General features: G+C 29.0%; 1 protein-coding gene across 4 annotated transcripts in view; it reads right to left on the bottom strand.

Moving 5' to 3' along the window:
* The window catches only part of LOC111674877 (DNA N6-methyl adenine demethylase), a 168851-nt gene that overhangs the window by 120428 nt on the left and 25583 nt on the right, over positions 1-22840 (bottom strand). For all 4 annotated transcript variants that reach the window (XM_046951021.1, XM_046951024.1, XM_046951022.1 and 1 more), the window contains one exon: positions 8799-8897. In XM_046951021.1, the coding sequence (XP_046806977.1) occupies positions 8799-8897 (99 nt within the window). The remainder of the gene's footprint in view (positions 1-8798; positions 8898-22840) is intronic.

Below are 22840 nucleotides of genomic sequence, written 5' to 3'. Positions count from 1 at the left end.
GGTTGTTAAATGATTTTTTTGAAGGGTTTCAAATTTGTTTTACAGTGCACGTTTTTATATTTTTCTTTTTTGTATTTAGGAAATAAAAAGTTCAAAGGTCAATGACTTTTATAAGTATGTCGTTTTACTAAAGAGATCATTTTGAGGGTTTATTGACTTGATTGTATTGACAAATACTTTTTGGGTAATTGATAGAATTAAAGAAATCTTCTTCATTCAGATAAACACTTGTTACAAATGTTTTATTTCCTTAATAGTTAAAAAACTTTGAAATTATTTTTTTAAGCAAATCATAGAAAGTGAATTATGACACATATTTCTTAACCTTATTTGGTTTCAACTCAATATTTTATAATCAAGTATGAATGTATAGTCGGGCATAGCTGACCATATGATACTACTACACTAGTCAGTATGTTAAAGATATGGATTATTTAAAAAAAGTAATTTGTTTGTTAACTTTATTCCTAAATATTTTTACTTATTTTTGATAAAAAGAGAGTTTTTCAAGAGGGGAGTAGGGGTAAATATGGGCATATCCTTATAAATGTTGGTTACATCTACATCAAAGTTATTTATGTGGAATTTAAAGTGCTATTAGTGTTTATAAGTGAACAGACGGACATAGCTTAATCGGCCCAGAAAACGATTCTAAGCGATTCTACAAACATCATCCAACATCCCCACTAAAGTAGTGTGGCGTATAATTACAAAAACTACTGACAATATAATGACAACATTGCAGCAACATCGTGAAAAAAAAACTGGTCGTTGGCCAAATAATGTTCGCAGCTGACAATCAAAGAGCTGTGAAAATAAAATAGTACAAAAAGTTATCAAACCATGTGTATTGCCTGAAACTAGTTGCAACTAAACTGTTGCAAAAATGTACAAACTAAGTATTAAATCATATTTTGGCCACACTTTTGCAAAAAATATAGATTTAAAGATGTATGTGGAAATATGCAACAGTTAAACAGTTGTAACTTTAATAAACAAAAATATTTTTCAATGGTGTTGACCTTCACATCCACAACACGAATGCAAAAAAGGCTGGATGGAGCAACAACACAAACAACATGGGTGAGTGCATGACATTCAAATTCAGTCCATTAGAGGAGTAGTTATGCATACAAACAAACAATGAATAAAAACTGTGTCAATGTGTCTACTGCATAACACATAGATATATACACATATACATACATGCATAGAAGTAGGTATCTATAACGACAAATAGAAGATTGGACAGACTGAACTGAAGAGGACAGACATACGGAAAAGGCAGGCATACAGATAAATAGAATCAACAGCAACGATACAAAAAAATATAATAGAATAACATCATCGTTTACCCTGAAAATGTAGATCAAGTGGAAACTTCACTTTCACATTAACCAGGCCGCACTTCATGAGCAAACCGACGACTGGATAAACGGACGGACAACAGAGAACTAGCAAAAAAAAACAGATACACTCTGATACTAATAGGAGATATTGCATCTACTACATACACTAGACAATCAGGGATGTCTACATTACTCTGTTTTAAATCTCTCTTTCTATACAGTATTACTGGAACAGTAAACCAACCAACAAAAAAGATAGAACTTTTTTTTGCACCAAACAAACTGCATCAAAGGGGACGACTGCAGCAACCAAAAAAATGAGACCATGGTTTTGTGCATGTGCATGATTGTGTTAAAGTTACAGAAACACCAAGTATGATGTGGATAAAAAAACAAAAACTCCGACAAATGCTAGGAAAAGCTAAGCGTTGTTCATGTGCCAAAATGTGTTGGTACTCTTTTTTATTATTTTCTGCTGCTACTATTTTGTATTATTTGTTGAACTGGCTGGCTGCCTGGCTGCTGTTGTTGCAATGAAACAACTTTCCTTTAATTTTGTTAGAGGAGCTGCACTGTCTCACATACACATATATTGTTAAAGTGTGTCAGCAAACACTGCCAACTAAATGGTAGTCATTGAATACGCGACATTCAATGTCATGCCAAAGTTACAATACTCTGCTTTTTTCATGCAACACAATCTGTTTTTTTCCTATACTCTGTTCAACTTTATTCTACTCTGAAAGCAACTCTTTTTACTCTAAAGTATAAAGGCAAATAAACGACAAATGAAGGTTGTTGCTACAATCATTTCAAATTGCAACAGACACAACAAAACGCCAAAAAAGTAAAAAAAGAAAGAAAAACTTTGCCATGTTGTTTCGTTTAGCAAGTGCATGTTGCTACAACTCGTACGAGTTGTTTTGAATTTGAGGACTTTTTTTCTTTGCCATTTTATGCACGTACCTCCAAAAAATCGGTGTGAATATAGAACATGGTGAAAACTATCATCATTATTACTTATCTCTGCCATAACTAGCATCATCATCATCACCACCATTGTATCTCCATTATAGTTTAAACACGTTTAATACTTTTTTCCATATTTTTTATTGTTTCCCTTTTACAGGTTGCCTTTGACGCTGTTGGATGATGGGGTTTTCATACATATATACATATGTATTAGGTTTTATCCAGCCACTCTGTGCTACACTATATAGTATTGTGCGGCTTGTATATGTTGCCAAAAACAAATCTCTAGACAGGCAGAGGCATTTATTTGGTTATAAATGTTTACCCATTCCCCATTTGCATGCAGAGCAATGCTTGACACATAAAAAACTATTCAAATCAAATAAATGTCATGCTGCATCCGAGGGATATAGTGTTACTTTCTATAGTAAGTTTTCAATAACAACTTGTTGCATGTGAGTTTTTTTTTAACCTGAGTAAAATTTTTGAACAAACTTTTTTTTAAATTATTTTTATAAGCAATTCTGAGTTTATTTAATTGTATCCATCTGTTTGCCACAAACACCTAAAGGCCTGTTTTTATGCTCTTCACCTTTTTAAAATATAATTTTCCCGTCTGCTTTCAGAAGATTCTGGGATCTTTTCGGGATCTGAATCTTCAATAATTCTATCAGATATGCTTTCGACAAAATAGTTCAATAAGTAGGGATGGAAAAAATTAAATATGCACATTTGGTACTAAGGACCATTTTTAATTGGTATTTTTTTGAACCAGACTAAATAAGAACCTCAAAGGGTATTTTTTTTTAAATTTCTATAACATCTAAAAGTCGCCTTTTGTACTTTTTCGTTCTTTAACTGAAACTTTTTAAGTTTTCTACCTTATTACCTAGAGAAATAAGGAAATGTAGAGGCCGGAATAAACAAGTTCATATATAAGAGGGGTTTTGGTACTTTTATGTACTTATGTACGAAAGACACTGTTTAAATTTTCTTTGAATATTGAACATAAAAACGTAAAATTAGACACGTAGCTTACTTTTTGGACCATAGAAACGTAGAACTAAATACGCGCCATCCTGATTTAATAAAAATCCTTTTTGTTTACCATTTGATATTTTTTAAATTTCTTGTAATTAAACACATACTGACTATGATAGGTATAGAAGATTCGGTAACGCCGAATGTAAAATTCTTAATTGTATTTTTTATATTTAATTTCGCTAGTAAAATAATTGTAGGATAATTTAAAAATTTGAATTTATTTATGCAATTAGCCCTTTATAGAACTTGGAAGGCTGCGTGTTGAAATTTACTTGCGTGTGAACATAGAGATTGTCACGGCTACAATTACTGGATTTTTGTTTTGAATTTTTAAGTCAAACAAAGTAATTAGTCCAGTAAAATAGCTAGAAACGTCAGCAAACAATTTTTTTTTAAAATTAAAATATTTAAAACTAAAAAAGTACATACATTTCAAAAATAACTGTTAAATATATACCTATGTACAATATTAAAAACTTATACTTTCTAATCTAGCTCTCTCAAACAAATACACTTCTAGTTCAACTCTTTTTCATTAACAAAACAATCACAATCATAAAAAACTATTCAAATCTTTCTAAGCAACAAGTGTTATCAATGAAAGCTACTTTTCACATTTTATAACCCATAATAAGATTTTTCCTCAACAAAAACACAAAGCCAAAACAAACACACACATATTCTTTCACATGCAATAACATTTTACAACATACATAATGATGATACCACATAGTGGCTGTGTCATCATAAACATCACAATTTCTTTAGCATCAATGTCAAAAGTATCTCGATATTTTCCTTTTTTATTATTACGAGTTTATTTTTATAATAATGTCTGTATTAAGCTGAAACTGAATAAAAGAAATGTAATGTAATGGTTTTTAAAGAACTTTTTACTGCGTACGATTATGCATGATGTTATTGAAATACGTGAACATGAACATGAGTCTGTACGTTAAGAAACATTTCAAAGAAACTTTAACGTCCTTGATGTATAATACAGCCACAAAAAGAACGTAAACGATAGTAAAAACTCCAAGCATAAAAAGGAGAGAAAAATATTTGAATGTCTCTCATGGCCAATGTCATCAGTGAAAGCCCTCACACATACTCACACACGTAAGTACAATAACAGGTCAAAGTCATTGGGTGTGGAAAGCATGAAACGACCAAACATCAAACTCCTTTGCTTTTTAGCACCAACAACAGTGGCAATGAATGGCAACGGTAAAAGTTCCTGATAAAATGAAGCAACTGAATTCAGGAAATCAGCTTTACAGTTCTCATCATCATTGTGCTAAATACTTTTAGTAATAATGATTTTTTCCCACTTACACTTTTCCGTCTCTCTTTTGTTTGTGTTTAAGTTTTTGTTTCAGTTCTGGCATAAAAAGTAGACCGCTTGTCTGGCTTATGACTCTGGTAATACATTTTATAATGCTTACTGTCTGTGTTCAGATGTGCGGTGCTTTTATGTAATCTCTGCTGCCTTATTAACCCAACACATCACGTGCTGCTTTTGTCGTTGGTTTGAAAGTGAGTAAAAACTTGCATAAAGGGAAATCTTCAAAACTGTTGGAATTCCCTTGCATATGTTCGTTTAAGCAGAGCCTTAAAGGATGTTGTTAGTTTGAGAGAGGTTTTGGAAATTCCATGAAACTAGGGAACATTTTACTTTGAGGCACTGTAAGAGATTTGTTTTGACAATATACTAGATTTAGATATCGTGTATATGAATTACAAATTAATTTATTATTTACTTTCTTTACTTTTTAATGAACTCAGTATTTAAACCTCTGATGTTTTTTACATGAGAAGTTAGAAAAGCAGTTATTTTTGTACATTTGAATTGAAGTTGTAAACTTTTTCTCGCACAAAACACAAACAGCTAGAAACAAACACTCAAACTAAGGCGAAACAAAGAGAATAATAAAAAACGTCACAAAGCTCAGTTAGACCCTTCTGGCATTAAAAGTCTTTCGTTGAACGTCATCATCCACATAACCACCAACACCAATGAATGAAACGAACAAACGCAGTTAACGTTAAAAAGTAAGTAAGGAACGTAGAACCGTACGACGGACGTTGGACAGATGAATGAATGTTTAAATGGTTTGCTACCACTTTGAAGCCTTTGTACGTGAGACAAGCAATTGCTACCTTAAACTACTTGTACTGCTAGCTTACTTGCTTGCTTGCTGCCACAACTATTTACAGCAACTTTATTTCCTTGTTATTTGTTCTTATTGTTTCTGTTGCGTGAAAGACTTAAAAGAAATGAAAAAAGGAAAAAAAAACTGAAAAAGCACAATGTTTGTCTGTGATGTGTCTGGTGGCGTTTATTTAGTTGTTGGCAGTCTGTCCAACTAAATGTCTAGATGTTGGTGGCATTTTGCTTAAATGCCACTGTTAACTGACACTATTGCTGCTGCTGTTGTTGCTGGTCGTAATCGTAATCATGTGTACCGGCATGTACACACATGTACTGCCAAAACAAAAAATCGAGACAAGACAACAACAATAATAAAAAAAAATCCCCCAACTGTTTGTGGTGTGTGACCAAGATTTTGAATCTCTGTTTGTCGGTTGCTAAAAGTACTTGTATAAATTCATGAAGAGACGTGCCAACGTAACGCATGGTGTTGCATGAAAAACAATAATAACAGCAACGATGACGACAAACAACAACTGCCAGCAATATGGATTAGCTTAATACAAGCTGGCGCTTTGGACTGACTGCTTGAAAAATAAACTAAACATTACTTGACATGGTGATGGTACGTAGTGTGGTGATGGTGCTGGTGATGGCGATGATGGCTTTGGTTATATTATATGTTCATGCCATTGATGGTGGTGCTGATGACGTTGAAAATGGGAATAAATATAAAAAATGTGTCTTGTTTCATTGCAGACCGATGAGCGACCGACCAATAATCAAAGAACAAACCACTTACTTAAGCATTGACTCTTTTTCATGTCAGTTAGTTGGTCCGTCAGTTTGTTTTGGTTTGGCACGATTCGTGCGTCCTTTCTTCATTTGTATGTCCGATGTACGACTGGCTGCCTTATTGACTGTCTATTTTACTGAGGAAAAGACAACAACAACAAGAAAGTAATTTCGACCACAATGTCTTTTCAGTTGTCTGCAGTATTAACACGAACATTGGCTCAAATGCCGCTGGGGAATGTCTTCTTTCTGTTCAAGTATGGTGACGTTATAATACTCAAACTCCAAGAAGGATGAATACGCATGGTAAGAAATTCTTCTTGATTACTTCTTCAATTGATACAACACTCAGAGAAAGATCATCATCTTCATGCAGCGTAATGCGAATACGATAAACTAAATACGGTCGTCTGGCCACAGACACCAATGGATGGGTTTGGATTTCATTGCCAATGAATTGTTGTTTTCTTTGGAGTATTTTGTGTAAATGCCATAACAAAATCATTACTATGGGCAAACACTTTCCATTATTATCGGTATCATCGTCATCAAGTTACCACCACCGTCCGGTAAGCAGCCAATGGATAAACGAACAGACGGACAAACTAGTCATCATCCATGATGTCGTCATCATTATATTGGCGCCAGTATGTCTAGTAACTTTTCATATTTATCCATATGTTATGTTTGTATGTAAGAATGTGTATTATTATTTTTTAAATTGTTTGGCACTGTCTGTGGTAATTTAAGAGCTTTGTGCCTTTTTTTCGTTTCAGTTTTTTTTTTTTTGCTTACTGTTCCTCTTCAGACGTGTGTTTATTGGACTCGTACATTTGAATGACTCTTTTTCTTTAGTTTTACTTTGATGGTGGTCGGTTGACAGCATACATGATTTTGTGGCTGTTGCTGTCGCTTTCTTTAAGACGTCTTTATGGCCAGTAAACACACACATTTGTCGGCTTTTGAGTTTGGTTTAGCTTTTTTATGATTAAGTCATCTATTCAATCAACAAGTGATGACAATGAAATAAACTTAAACATTTCAAACACATTCCTACACAAATTGAGCCGGCTTTATAAACTTTAATGAAGGCTTAGTGAGGAATATTTTACATTAATTAAATATGTTTTATTAATCAGAATAATTAAACAGGTTAAGAACGATTATTAGATTCTGCATCATGAACGTTATTAATCAATATCGGTTTATGCACAGCAAAAACTTACATTGAAAAGTAATGAGTTAGAAAGCCATATTTTAAGTCATTGTTTTCAATTAGCGTTGTTATTAGAAGCAAGTACTTGTAACTCTCATTTACAATTAGGTAAGTACTTAAATAAGTCATTATAAATAGGGAGTTAAGAAATTTATTTTTTAAGCACAAACAAGTTGCTTTTAACCGGCAAAATATCTATCAATTAAACGATAACTGGAGGTTGAGAGAACGGACGTACGGGTTTTAAAAATTAATAAAACTCTAAATTGATATTTTCATCTTTATTGAACTGCCAACAGGAAATGTTTTGCTTTTCAAAAATTCACTCTTTGAAAGTTCTCTTGGGACAAAAACTAAAATGTTCATTTATCAACAACTTTTTGTATAGAATACACATTTTGTTTATTCCGGCTTCTGTTGTTGCCAATGTTATTTTTGCTTGTTATTATTGTAGTTGTAGGGATATTGAATAGCAACAAAAACGACTTTGATTTTTACTTCTATAAGTCTAACAAAAAATAATACATACTACATGTCTGCATATTTCTTTTAGCTAGATTAATATGTGTTAGTGTATGTATATGTATGACTAAGGCTTTGATGACGTTGATAATTTGTGACAGCAGACGTTAGACATTTGCTAGACATTTGCAAAATACTTCAAGACACACACACACGCAAATACTTTTATACTATTTCATAAATCATCATCATTTTCAAGTTGAATACAAACGAGCCTAAATGGCTTTGCAAAAAAGAAAAAAAGGGGAAAAACAAAGAAATTGAAAAACTGCTTTACATAAGAAATCTACCGCATATGATAAAACTCAAGTGCAATGTTTGGTATAATGAGCATACGTTTATACAAACATTCATAAAAAAGTGTTTACGCGTAAATTTTGTGCAAATTCATTGTCACGACAGGCAGTTATTCATAGTCATTTGCAGTAGTTAACAACCGTTTAATAGGCTTTTTATATATTTAAGAGTTATGATGCTTTGTATTTTGACATGACAAAAAAATATTAAACATGTGTAATTAATAGTTAAAATATTTTTATTTTTAACCAAAAATGTGGCATTTTTTTATTATTATGACGGTGATTTGTTTAAATATTGGTTTAATTTTTGTCATTTTTACTACAATACAGCAAAACTTCTTTGTATGTTTTACGTTATTTTCAATTTCTTTTCAACTAAATTTTGCTTTTAGCAATTTCTATATCTTATTTTATTAAGCATATTAAAAAAATCTTTAAGAAAAACTTACCCCTGTTGTTGGTGTTGTATTTCCGGATGGATTTTTAGCTTTTCCACGACCTCGTCGTGATTCAGCACGCACAGGAGTACCATCAGGACCGTAAACAACCTGCAAGGATATAACGTTAAATATCAATTAATAATATGGTTATGTGTTCTAGCTTTTGAGAAAAAAACAATAGAATTGATTTTAAATAAGGATAATTAATTCAAAAGCATATTTGAGTCAAGTATAAAAAAGATATTTTCGACTTTTCTAATACTAACACTAAAATTAGAATATAGTATCACCATTTTTCTATACGTTGTCGTTGACATTATAACCTAATTTTGTAAGAAAATTTTAAAAATACATTTTAATGATATGTTTCTTTGGTGAAGAATTGTTTTTGAATTTGTTATCCAGATAATTAAATTAAAAAAAATATTGTTATAATTTTCTCAAGTTGAAAAATTGTAAATAATGTTCTTTAAATTTATTATCAATTAAAATTTTTGAAAAATAAAATATATTATAAATTTTATCTTTGCCATTTACAGAGACCTTTCTACTTAATTTGTCGCCCATGAACACAAGTTATAAATATTTGAAAAAATTTAAGCAAAAATTTATATCTCTGAAAGTCCTTTAAAAAGGAAAAGGTATCAGAGAATTGAAATCTTCTGTATACGATGGTTACTTTCACTCGCATTTAGTTTTTTTAACTAAGAATCGGATATGTAGTTTGGACATTATGCGACATTAAACTTCATTCTTCAAAAATATATAATTTTTTGATTGATTAATTTTTAAGTTTTGTTTGTTCCACTCTTATTTTACACCTTACTCTAAAAATGCCAGTTTTTCTCAAAAGATGAAGTTTTTCAATAAGTTAGAGACAGGTTATCGCAGCAAAAATCTTCCGTAAGAAATGTACATGTTTATGTATTGAACGCGTTTTTGCTGTGGCTACAAAATTATGTTTATCTTATTTTTAGAAAATATTCTTTGAAACAAAACCAGATCCATTTCAATTACAATCTGATTGGAAAACCAATAACTTTAAAGTAGACGTAACTTCCTTTACCAACAATTATAAGTATAGGCCCTATATTTACCCATACTTCCCTATTTGCCCTCTTGAAAAAGGTAAAAATGTTCTGGAATAAACTTAAAAACGCCTATTTTTATAATCCACATTTTAACATACTGACTGGTGTAGCGTATCATATGGCGACTATGCTTTCAGATGAAGCATTGGATTTTAATTTAAAAATTGGATTTTTGTGGATTTCCAGCCTAAGATTAGGAAGATGTTTCACAATTTTTTTAAAAACACTGGTTGAATGTAGCACTGGAACTTTTACTATTTTAACAATTGTAAAAAAGTATATTAATAACATTTCACCACTGTGAAATTAAGATATCCATGTAAAATTTGGTGCAAGTATTGCTTATATGCACGGAAATATAAATGAGAAATTTTTTTCCGATAGGTCCATTAGTTATAGCTCCCATACAAGGTCCTCTCCAGAATTACTTAAACGCACATAACTCATTACTAAATTAAGATATCCGATTGGTACAAGTATTGCTTATATACACAGATATATTACTATAAAATGGTTTTACGATCGCTCCATAACTGATCATAGCACCTATGGAGCTATGATAAGGATTGTTCTATAACTGATCATAGTCCCTGTATAAGGTTCCCTTCAGGAAAGAAAATACGAGTATTCCTTATTTAAAAATATGAAAATTAAATTCGATAGAAACAAGTTCTGTACTAAACAAAATTTACAAGTATCGGTTCATAATTTACTTTTACTCTTATGACTAATTAAAAATACGAGTACAGCGACGAAAAAATAAATTTTACCACAATCGTTCACATGGCTGAATTAAGAACAAATTAAAATTTTTTATAGTACATATAAAAACAATTTTTTCTCTAAAAACTGAAAAATATTTTATCTTAGTGCTTTTTCAATTTGGTGCTTTTTGAAATTTTAAAGTTGACAACGCTGAATCTAACTTGTTATTTATTAAAAAAAAAAAATAAATACTCTCAAAAAGACAGAAGAGAGCATCCTGCTGTGCACAGAAATTTCGTCTCGCTGTGTACAGCAAAACCATTTTTTTATATGTGCTGCGTCAAGTTAAAGTGGGCCTAGGGATACGCAGCAGCCTAGCTCCCATAAGAAATACACGTGTTTGTGTGAGAACGCAGCAAAATCTGCTTTTTCGCAGCACCTCTCTCTCTCTAGCATCACCTTTGAAATGACACTTGATAACGATTTGTGAAAATTTTTCTATGTGCTTACAATAAATGTCAAATTTTTTTTATATGTAATTTGACATTCTGGAGACGTTTGGATATCTCTTATTTTACCATTTTTTAAGATTGCGTCTGCTCTATTGCGCCATCTATATTTCATAAAATGTACGCTTATCAAAGACACATTTTATAAGTTTTATTTTACACTGACTACCAGATGACGCAGTTTAAGCGACATGTCTTAGCGAGACATATAGGACTATGGGAATTTTTGGGGACTTCCAGACTAAGATTGGGTATATAAGTTAACATTTTTATCTCACCACTGGCTGAGACATACATTCAAAACTAAGAGAATTTCAATTTAAAAATGACGATTTTTTAGTGACTTTCAACCTGAGATTGTAGACAGGAGTCTATACTGATTGTAGGTAAGAAGAGTTTTTATAACTTACAAGTAGAGGTCGCTTTTAGTAAACAATTTTCAAAGTTGCCACAAAATTACCACATTACATACAAAGTTAATATGGCATCTTTGTGTTAAGCAAAGTCATATAGGGCGGAAGTGTCTTTGCTAAAACATATTTAGTTAAGTTTACAACTGAGGTGAATATAAATATTTTTGTTGTACTAAAATTTATAGGGGAAATAATGAGTTTTTTAGGATTGCCAGGTGACAATAATATACAAAACATAAAAACAATAAGATAATGAAGGATTTAGATTAATTTTATAAATGTATATATCTGTAATTTATATAACCAAAGCCAGCAACAACAAAAACAAACTAAAACTCATAAAAAACAAAAACAAAATACGCAAAATGAAACCAACAGACATTTAAACGACATTTATTCAGTAGGACCTTGATTATCCGTGATTCGATTTTCCATCCTAGATGGAAAAATTTTTCAGCATCGTTTAACCGTGATTACCTCTATTATCCGTAATTATAAGCAATTAGAACAAATCGAAAAGGAGAATTCCCGGTAAACGAAAATACTAAATTGGAAAAAAGAGACAAACAACGATTATTTTTACATAACATGAAATCCTTATCTACTGTTTACTGTTTTCTGACAAAACAATTTTTTTATACCTTTAAATTATTTATGAATATAAAATCCTTGTATTATTTAATTTTTATATAAATATGTACATATTCATTTATTAATTAATAAAAATATCTAAAACTAGCCAAAGTTGGCACTCATTTAACCGGGAAAATCGATTATACAGAATGCTTCTGGTCCCGACTATCACGGAAAGTCGAGGTCCCACTAAACGAAATAACAAACTTATATATATATATATATTCTTCTCAAGAAAATGAAAAATTTTATACCCTACATCAGTTATAAAAATAAAATGTAATTTAATTTAATTTAGCAGTTAAATAGAAGTGTACCTTGCCTTAGATATACTTAAGCTTGTTAAATAAATTTGTGAACATTTAAGTCATAAATATTTTGAAGGTAGCTTTATATAGGGGCTGCGGTCAAATGAGGGTCATCAACGCTAATATTGAACTTAGTTTTGCAACTTTTTGTCGAGATACTAATATATAAACAATTATTAACTTAAAAGCCATATTCGGCAGGTTAAAGCCATATATGGGGGCTAGGTGAAATAATCGACCGATGTTAACCGTTTTCAATATACGTTTCTGGGACAATAGAAGATCATGTACCAAATTTCATTGAATTATTTTCAAAATTGGGACCACGAGTTTAATTACAAGGTTTACATCTACGGACAGATGAAAGAACAAAGTTAAATCGTTTCAGAAAATGATATTAAGCCTATTGGTATACTTTAAGGTGGGTATAAAACATTGGCTCTTAATAGTTATATTGTTTTACAGTCTCATATATGCAATTTTTAAAGTTTGTATAAAACTGGATATTTTTCTGGAAACTATTTTCGAAAGTTGGAAAATTTAGGTTTTATAAAGGGAAAATATATTGAAAGATACAAAAGTTTGTTTATTAAAAAGGACATCAATTTTCCTAGAAAAAAATCGAGACTTTACATTTTATAAAATTTTGCGTTAATAACAAAATAAGCCACCAAGATCAAGGTAAAAATATAACGTTTACAAGAAAGCAGCCAGCCAGCCAGCCATCTTTTTTAATCTCTAAACATATTTTATGAGGGGATATTTTTTGTTGTTTTCTTAAATTTTCATTGTTCGCAACATAGATCAGTATGGCGTGTTTCTCCATTTTTGTTCTTTAAATAAATATTGAAACATTTTCAAGGAGGAGCTGTTGTTGTTCCACAGAAAAACTAACAAATTGCACTTGCATTGTGAAAAAATGTTTTTATTTTTAAAATGCTAGAATTTGCATCTCGACACATGTTAGTAAAAACAGCGCACGCGTGTCACAATTTTATTTTTATTTTATTTTTTTTTTTTGCACTTAAATATATAGTTTTGCATGCCAAAAGAAAAGCAACAGTAGCAAGTAAATACTTGGGGTTTGGTGTGAGTTTGGAAGGAAAAAATGGCTGTCATTTTAATTGTGCAAGCACATGTCAACCATAACAGGCATAAATGTTGGGATTCTATCACGCATAATACCCGAGACATATAAATGCACTGAAGTAAATGCATACAAATTTAAAACACATGAAAATCATGAAGAAAAACAAAACAATATGAGAAATATTTTTTCTGCTTTTAAAGCAAAAGTGACATTTGTTAAATGGGGGGAAGTGTTTACGCCTGATGGGTGTTGAAAATGCAGATGTAAAATAAGCAAAGAAACAAAAAACCATATACATATATTACATATGTATAGACATACAAATTTATTTAATACACATATGATTATGAAAAGTTTTAAAAATATTTCTAGAACCCCAACGAAGTAAAGAAAGGATATTTATGTCTTTTATGTAGTAAGTATGTATAGGCATTTTTAAAAATACATTTTGTAAACCCTAACTACACAAGTATTAGTTCGTTTTACAAGCGGATCTTAATTTATAATATGAGCTCGAAAAACATATGTGTTTCTTAAGAATTATATCCAATTTTATTGTATTATATGTCATTTTCTCACCGTTGACACGCAACTGTTTTTAATTTACGCACTTATGTTGCGCTTCTTAACTTTTAAGATGTCACTTAAATATATAGTTTTTTTTGGAGGCCATTGTCATTCAATAAAAATTCTTAATAATGATTTCCTTAAGGTTTCAAATTTCAAATCCCAAAAATTTAAAGAAATTATTTTCCCTCTAAACAATTTAAGAACCCATGGTCTTGAGAATCTTTTTAGTTTAAGAATGTTCTTAGTTTTAATATGTCACAGAAGAATACTATTGTCAAATATTTTATTTTAAGTACGATTTAGGTGTGTATGTGTAAGTAGATGGGGTGGTTTGGTTGCTAAGCTAGATTTGATTTGTTTTCCAGGAAGTAGACACTTCAATAATATGTTTTTAGGTTCCTACGTACATATTTTGGGATACGCTATTTTTTATGTTTATTTTCAATTACACTAACAATTGAAAGTGCTCTGACGATATTTTCTATTCACCAACTGAAGGAAATTTTCTTGAAATATTATTTATGCTTTAAACATTTTAGTGTCATAAATAGTTGTCATAAATTATTATTAATGTTTCTATATTTTTTAGAAATATTCAAATCAAGAAATATTATTTTCTCGAATTTCGATGTAGTCTCGATGTATTCTTAACTTTCGAAAGAAAAATAATTTTAACATATAAAAATAACTTTCTTACTAATGTGATTGATAACTTTATTATATCATCATTTTAACGTTCTTTTCAATGTCCCAAATTGATTGCAATGAACTTTTATTAACCCAAATAAATGTCCCTTTCTATGAATTATTCTATGAATTTCTATTATTTATACGTGTTAGTATCTATGTTTGTTTATTTACCAATTTTGTATTCTACTCTCTTCTCTTTGGCCTCAAAGTAAATATCAAGTTCAAAGTCATCATCAACACAACTTTATTATTATAAAAACGTCATAAAAACGCCCACACAACAAAACCAGACACGGAACCTATTTTTCAAAGCAGGAGCAAAAAAAAAAAAAACAAAACAGGCAATACTAAGTAATACATAAACATAAAAACCAAAACAACACGAATAGAAACACACATACTCACAAACACTTTGGCAAATTTTCGCACACACACATATATACAGATAATAGTAAAATCAGCAGAAATAACAACAAAAATAAAAGTTGAATGAATGAAATATAAGGATATAAACAGGCTCTCTAGGAACTTGATAACAACACAAGCACAAAGCACACATACGATGTATACAAATATTTAAACACACATACATACAAACAAACATATACATACATATTTATATATTATAAATAAGGACATTGACATTGTCCTAGTAAATTGTATATTCCATAAAAGTAACAACAATTTCTTTTACAAGAAATTTTACACTTAAATACAAAAAAAAAATACACAATCGTAGGAGTAGCGCGCAAATAAACAAAAATGGAAAACTCGTGTCTATTTATTTTTCTACGTTTGAATCATTAGACCAAGACCATAAAATATATATGTATCTACAAACGTAAAAAATGGCGGCAAATTCTAAGAATTTGTTTATATTGGCACACGTTTGGCTAAAAACAAAAGCACATACATTCTACCAAAGAGTACCACTTATTACACAGAAAATAATTCATGCTTAACTTAACAAAAATATCTTAACTTTTTTATCATGACATACATATATGAAAATTTCATTTATAATGCGAAATATTTTTTAACCAACTATTTTCTAATTTTGCCAACCAACTATTTTTGATTAGATTTTATTTGACCACAAAAAGTTTACCAATCCGACAATTAGGAGAATTTGTTTAATACACTAATATCACATTACATACACTAAAAATAATACATGCTTAAACCTTTGGAACCGACGTGGATATTTTATAACTATTTTACTGACGATACATTTTTTGTAGACTTGTATTTCCTAAGATCCATTTTTAAAACCCACTATTTCTGTTTATGGGCTTATGTTGTTATATATTATAATATTTTTTTTAACTTAGACACAACAATACATGTTAAACAGTGTTTATTGACAAAATAATTTTTTTCTGATTTTTTTGTGTCTGTCAGACTACCACGTCAGTCCCAGAAAGTTAACATTGCGAAAAACGAGGTCGTAACTATTTTTCGTAATATTAACGAAAATTTCGTATATAATACGAAATATAATTTAATAAAACCCATTTCTAATTTTACGTCAGCACAAAAACCATTTACAAATTCAAGCTAAATTAAATATGAAAATATTTATTATTTTATAATTATAGAAAAAACTATCGAATTATTTACAAATTATTGTTTTAACAAAAATTTATGTAATAAAATCTTTCTAAAATTATTTTGCTTTATAATAAAATATTTTGTACAACTTCGTATATATTACGAAACAAATTCATGGTGCGAAACAACGAAGCATTTGTGCAATATACATTTCATGTATTTTCAGTGTATGTATAAATTATTTATCCAACAATTTTTCATAAAAGAAATTTGTCCTAAAAACTTTTGACAAATGATTATGAATGTTATATTTATGTGAAAATAATGTGTTAAAAAACCAGACAAGTATTTCAACAAATAACAACAACATGGCGGTGATATATCAAATCGAATTACTAATATTTCATAAGAACGGGTTTATTCGCCGTAGTAATTCAGAATGGAAATTTAGTAAATCATCTTTCTATGAAAACTTAGAATAAATTATAAACTTAAACCTTGAAATGAGAATTCACAAAAAAATAATATTAATAAAAACAATTTTTTTTATAAATTAAAGCATACTTTTGGAGCACACTTGACATGATTTATGCAATTAATTATATTTTTCATAAAACAACGAAAAAAACTTGTTCATTTTGCAGATTCATTTTTATTTTAATTGTAAGAAAAATTTGTTATAAAATACAAAACAAATACATTCTAAATACATAAAATAAAAGAAAATAAATCTCTGTTGTCTAAGGTTATTTTTGTGTGTTTTCGTAAACATAATCATAATAATAAAACCAAAGCAAAGACCTTGAGTTCCCCCTAAATTTGTTTGAACAATAAGCAACATAATTTCAAGGTTAAGTGGTAAAATTAAATGAAAACCCCTTCTTTAATCAGCATGAATTTTTATTGTTTGATGACGGCGTTCTAAATAATACATTTAAAGCAAACAAGACGAAACAAAAAAGAAAAAAAATGTGAAAAAAAGAAAGAAGTGATAATAAAGTGACACGTTGTACCAGTTATAACAGTAAAGGAAATAAAAAGGACAATATTGAGTCCTTAAATAAAGTTTTTATTTTATGTGTGTTTAGTGTGGCAGGACGTTCAAACTTTAACCTCCGCTCTTTCTCTTATGTTTTTATTTACTTTAATGCTAAATAACCAGCAATAAATGCAATAATGTTGTAAACTCAATTTTCACCAACTAACCAACCAACAAAACCACATTCATTCTTAACTCATAAAATGTGGGCGACACAATAAAACATAAAAATCCCTATAAAATAAAACACACTTTTTTATATGCAATATGTCCTTGAACAGTAATAGTTCCTTGGAATAGTTGAAATAATTTTAATAAAGATTTGTATGTGAGAATTGTTTATGACTGACTACTACAGCTGTGAATCATTTCATTTCACAAGTAGATTTTTAGGGGAGAAGAACCCCGAACGAGATGAATCATTAAGGAAGTGTGCCAAAATGGTGTTACAGTGTAAAATTGTGTTGATTACTTTTTTAGTTACCCTTCAAAAGATTTAAAAAAAATGCAAAAAAAAATCTTTAACCATCAAGTGTTTATACAAGTTAATTTTATGATTTTACCCTTGTTTTGTGATAATTTTTTTTGGTTTGACATATACATACATTTTAACATACATATACAGATGTATGTATGTATTTGAAATATATTGCCACGCATTCTCTCTAATGCTTTTGTGTTAGGTTAGGGTCGATCGGCTACATGTTAAAACCCTAAGGAAACCCTTAAATATTTAAAGATAATTTCCGCAATTTATGTACATATGTAGTATGTATGTATATGCGTGTGTGTTTGGAAAATGCAAAGCATGGGGGTGGGGAGGGTTATAAACACATAATCAATGTCATCTAATCTTTTACATATATACGCTCACACGCTTTTACACAAATATATGTATATGTTTCAGTATATAAAAACGAGACATTTTTTTTTTTATATACTTCCTGCTTTAAATATCAAGGTCAAGTTCATTTGTATACTTTTCAGGTTGGCATAAAATGTGTTTTAATTCTTTTTAATATTTCAGTAAGAGTTTATTTTATTTACAAAGCCAATCGTGACACAAACAAAATTATTAAAAATTCAACTTAAATTAGGGACAGACTTTATCTTTAGATATCTCCAAGATGTAAAAGAATATTATAGATATTAAACCATTTTTTGAAAGTCGGCAGATATTTTTTAAACTTTTGAACATAATAATTTAAAAAAGAATTAATTCAAGAATAATTTCAGCCTAAATTGAAAATAATTTATGATAAACTTTACAAAAACAAAAAAAGTAACTACTTTTTTTTCATAATATTTACCAAAATTTCATATATAATACAAAATATTATTTAATTTGTTTACGTACGAAAGTACGTGAATCTTTCTTTAATTAAATAAAACAACATTTTTGTATTACTAATATTTAATTAAATAAAACAAAAATTTCGTTTATTGCATTTTTCTAAAATTGTGCATTATATTTCATACAGTTTCGTATATATTATGAAACAACTTCAATGTCTGAAACTTCGTTGTTCCGCATTCGAACAATGACGTGATTTTTCGTATATATTAATTATGGATTATTTTCATTGAAATAAATCCTACCATTGATGGCTCTATTCGTCATAGAGTCAAATTGATCATAATTTCTTTTTTTTTATTTTATGACATTCGAACTCAAAATTATGTACATTATAACATCATTCATTCATATATCGAAAATTTGTTTTTCGTGCCAAAATCTTATTAGTTAAGAAATTTAGTTTCAAATTTAAAAAATTCCCTATAATAAATGTTGGAACAACATAATTAAAAATTCCAAAACCACACAAAAATATTTCGGTTTCCATCATTATTCGATCATTTTTTCAAAATTAGCCACTTGATAAACATCTAAAAACAAATATTGATTTTACGAATATGGTAAATAAATTGAAAAAAACAAAGAAATTTTTGTGTTATTTTTTTACCGGTAATAACCAGCATCAATAACAATTGAATAAAAGTTCATCAATAATCTTTTGTTTTCAAAATTTCCCCCTTTAATTGTGATGAATGCTAAGAACTCACTCGGTCGTATTGCCTGTCGTTTTTGAGGATTCTCCCCAAAAGCTAAAAACAAACAAAAACGACAACAACAACAAACTTTATATAAAACACAACAAAACAACAACAAAAGCAATAAATGTGTCATAAAAACGTACCAAAACGCAAGGAAGACGAGGAGAAAAAAGCATCAGTTTCTCTTTTTTAATAGGGTTTGCGTGCGTAAAAGTACGTAACTGAATTTCTTCTTGTTGCTTTTGTTTTTACTTAATGTTGTTATTGTTGTTTTTTTTTGTATTGTTGCTTTTTTAGGTTCTTGATTAGTACATTTTTGGTTAACATAGGTCAGGTTTTGTATTTTGTGCCAGTTAAACGTAACGTAATTTATATTTTCACAACAAAACACAAACAAGAGAAAAAATTATAAAAAGGGTACATTTTCATAATGACGAAGACTACTACGTTGATGGTGATGTTGATGATGATGAGGATGATGACGACAATTATGGTGTTGATGAAATGTATACCAACCAGTATTTAATCCATATTCTAGCATACCTACCAAATCAACGTATTCCTATTCATATCTGAAGGTATAATATTTTGTGTATGTTTGAGAATAAAAATACAATACATTGTGTATGGATGTATATATATTTTTTTTAAATTTGTGGTTGATATTTAATGAATTAACAAGAATGAAGATGAAATATCAAGACCAGTAAAAGACAAACAAAAGGGGTTCGTTTTTGTATATTTTACAGCTACTACTTACAATTTTGGCACTGTGCCCCATATTTACTTTACTTACATTAAAGTGATTGAACGAACGAATGAATGTATGCAATTACATGTTAATAATTTGTTGGTTTCTTTCATTACGGGCCTTATTATTGGTTACAATTTAAATTTTTGACACAAGTCCATCTCAATTGACACAATTATTTTAACAACAATGACAACATGTTAACTAGGTTTGTTGCAGTGTTTTAGCAGGATGTTGTTTGTTAATTTTTGAAATTTAAAAATTCATTTTTAAACAATAATAAAAATTGTTGAAAAGTTTTCGCACAAAAAAATGACAGCTGCCTTTCTTGTTATAGAATTGAATGACATAATTTTTTAGACTTTCAATTACGGTAATTTTTATTTAAACTTTAATTATGGATTCAAAATGTTTATTAGTTTAGTTGAGGTAATGGGTTTCCTTAAAAGGAAGGGAGTTTTTTTAACTTGCCTGCACTCACGTAAAAAATATTAATATGAGAACACTAATTAAGGAGTTTTATGCTGCACTTATGGAAAAAAGATTTATATAATATTTAAATGAAAATTGTATTTAGCGGAAGGAATTCTCTATGATATGAGCTTTTTGATAATTCAACAATAATAATGACACATTAACTTTTTTAAATAAATGAGATCACTACTCAGGTTGCTACCTACAGACAGTAAAGTGTCATTGGCTTTATATTTTAAAGTTAAAAAGTTCATTAAAGGTATGTAATTCTTCAAGAATTTCCAATAAAGAGAAAATTTGTGAATGATACATTTGATATTTTCTAAAAATTTGGTTATTTAACAATTTTGACCGTGTAAATATTTTTTAACAAAAACTCCTGAAAAAGGGCTTTCAAAAGGAGTTTGCGGAATAGTATTTTCATACAGTTCTACACAAATTTAACAGGGGCTTGGGGGAGGGGTAATTATTACATTTGAATTAATTGTAAAGGAAGTTTTGCCAGTTACAATCATTTGTGCTTGTAAATGTGATTCCTTTCCTTGAAAACACATGTAATTTGAAATAACTAAATTGCAATTTCCATAATTGTAATTGGTAAACTTCAATTACAATCACAAGTAATTGTAATTGTTATTAGTTAACTACACATTACAAGTAATTGTATTAGACTAAACTTCAACTATAATTACAAATAATTGTTATTGGTTATTAGACAATTACACATTATAAGTTATTGTAATTGATCATGTAATAAAATATTTTATTTCATCATTACTCTCCAAGGATAAAGTTTAACTAATTCAAATTTTATAAATAGATTTTTTTCCTCAAAATGTTTTCTATTAAAAAAAATAACAATAATATTTCAATAAAACAATTTAAGCACCATATTTTTATTTTTTATATAAGTAGTTTCCGTCAAGTTTTCAATAAATGTTATAAATTGACAGAAAACGTTATGTAAGGATGTGCTTTGCATTTTTAATTATTTTTGTATTAATATTTTTATATTTACAAGGCTACAATATAGTTGATTTGTTTGCTGTAATTGCGTATACAAATACATGCATAAAGACAAAAAAAACTCCAACAAAATTAATTTAAAATTCCATTTCTTGACATTTAATTGAGTTGAAATCAAATTAAAAATAATTTATTTTCCACCCTCTTTTTTTGCAAATACTGGTAATACATACAACATATACCAATACTAACGATTTTTTTTTTGCTTTTTTGCCACCTCTTATGTCCTTCCTGTTACACACATATACACAAACATGTAGAAATTATGTGAATATATGAGAAGAATATAGGAAGAAGAATTCGCATAATGATTATTTTAACTACCACCAGCATATTTTTATTTATGTATGTATGTATGTATTTATTTATTTATTCTTTTCTATTTTTCCTTCTTCTCATTTTCTAATATGTATCATATAATTTTATTTTTATTTTCTAGTTATTTTTATTATTGTTTTTCGCTATTCCCTTTAACAAAAACGTGCGTAACGCAATTGAAAACAAAAACAGAAATGTTTAACAAAAGAAATCCAAAAAATTTTCTATGATTATCAAAATAGCATATAAAAGATATAGATAGAGAAAGAGTAAGAAGATAAAATCCCAACATGTGCAATTTTTCTATATTCACATTAATTTTGTTGTTTTTGTTATTTGATTCTCTTGTTTTTTTCTCAATTTAGAATCAAACCATCCATAGTTTAGAAATAAAAGAATTGCAAATTGTTTTTTTTTTTTTTGTATATGTGCGTTAAAACCATGTACGTGTTATTGAAAATGACTACAAGGATAAAAATGATATTATTTTTAATTCATACAGATGTTCATATGACTGCAGTTTTTCTTCTACATTTCCAATGTGTTTGTTGTTGGTGCGAATAGAAAACAACTACAGCAAATACAATCCTTTAAATTCTTTTATACGATATTTTTTAATTTTTTCAACAAACGACAAAAACAACAGCAGCAACATAACAACAATAGCAAAAAATATTGAATTATAACATTTTGCTTTTCAGGATGTTTTTGTATTGCAAATAAAACTGTATTGTTTTAGCACAATTGGCTGCATATTGTTGTTGTTTGCATGAATATATTCATCAATTTGGTTTTAAATGAATCTGTGTTTTTTGAAAGCGTTTCTTG

This window comes from Lucilia cuprina, chromosome 5, assembly GCF_022045245.1.
Source record: "Lucilia cuprina isolate Lc7/37 chromosome 5, ASM2204524v1, whole genome shotgun sequence".
NCBI lineage: Eukaryota > Metazoa > Arthropoda > Insecta > Diptera > Calliphoridae > Lucilia > Lucilia cuprina.
Note: the sequence above shows the minus strand (reverse complement) of the source record. Positions and strands in the feature narration are given on the sequence as shown.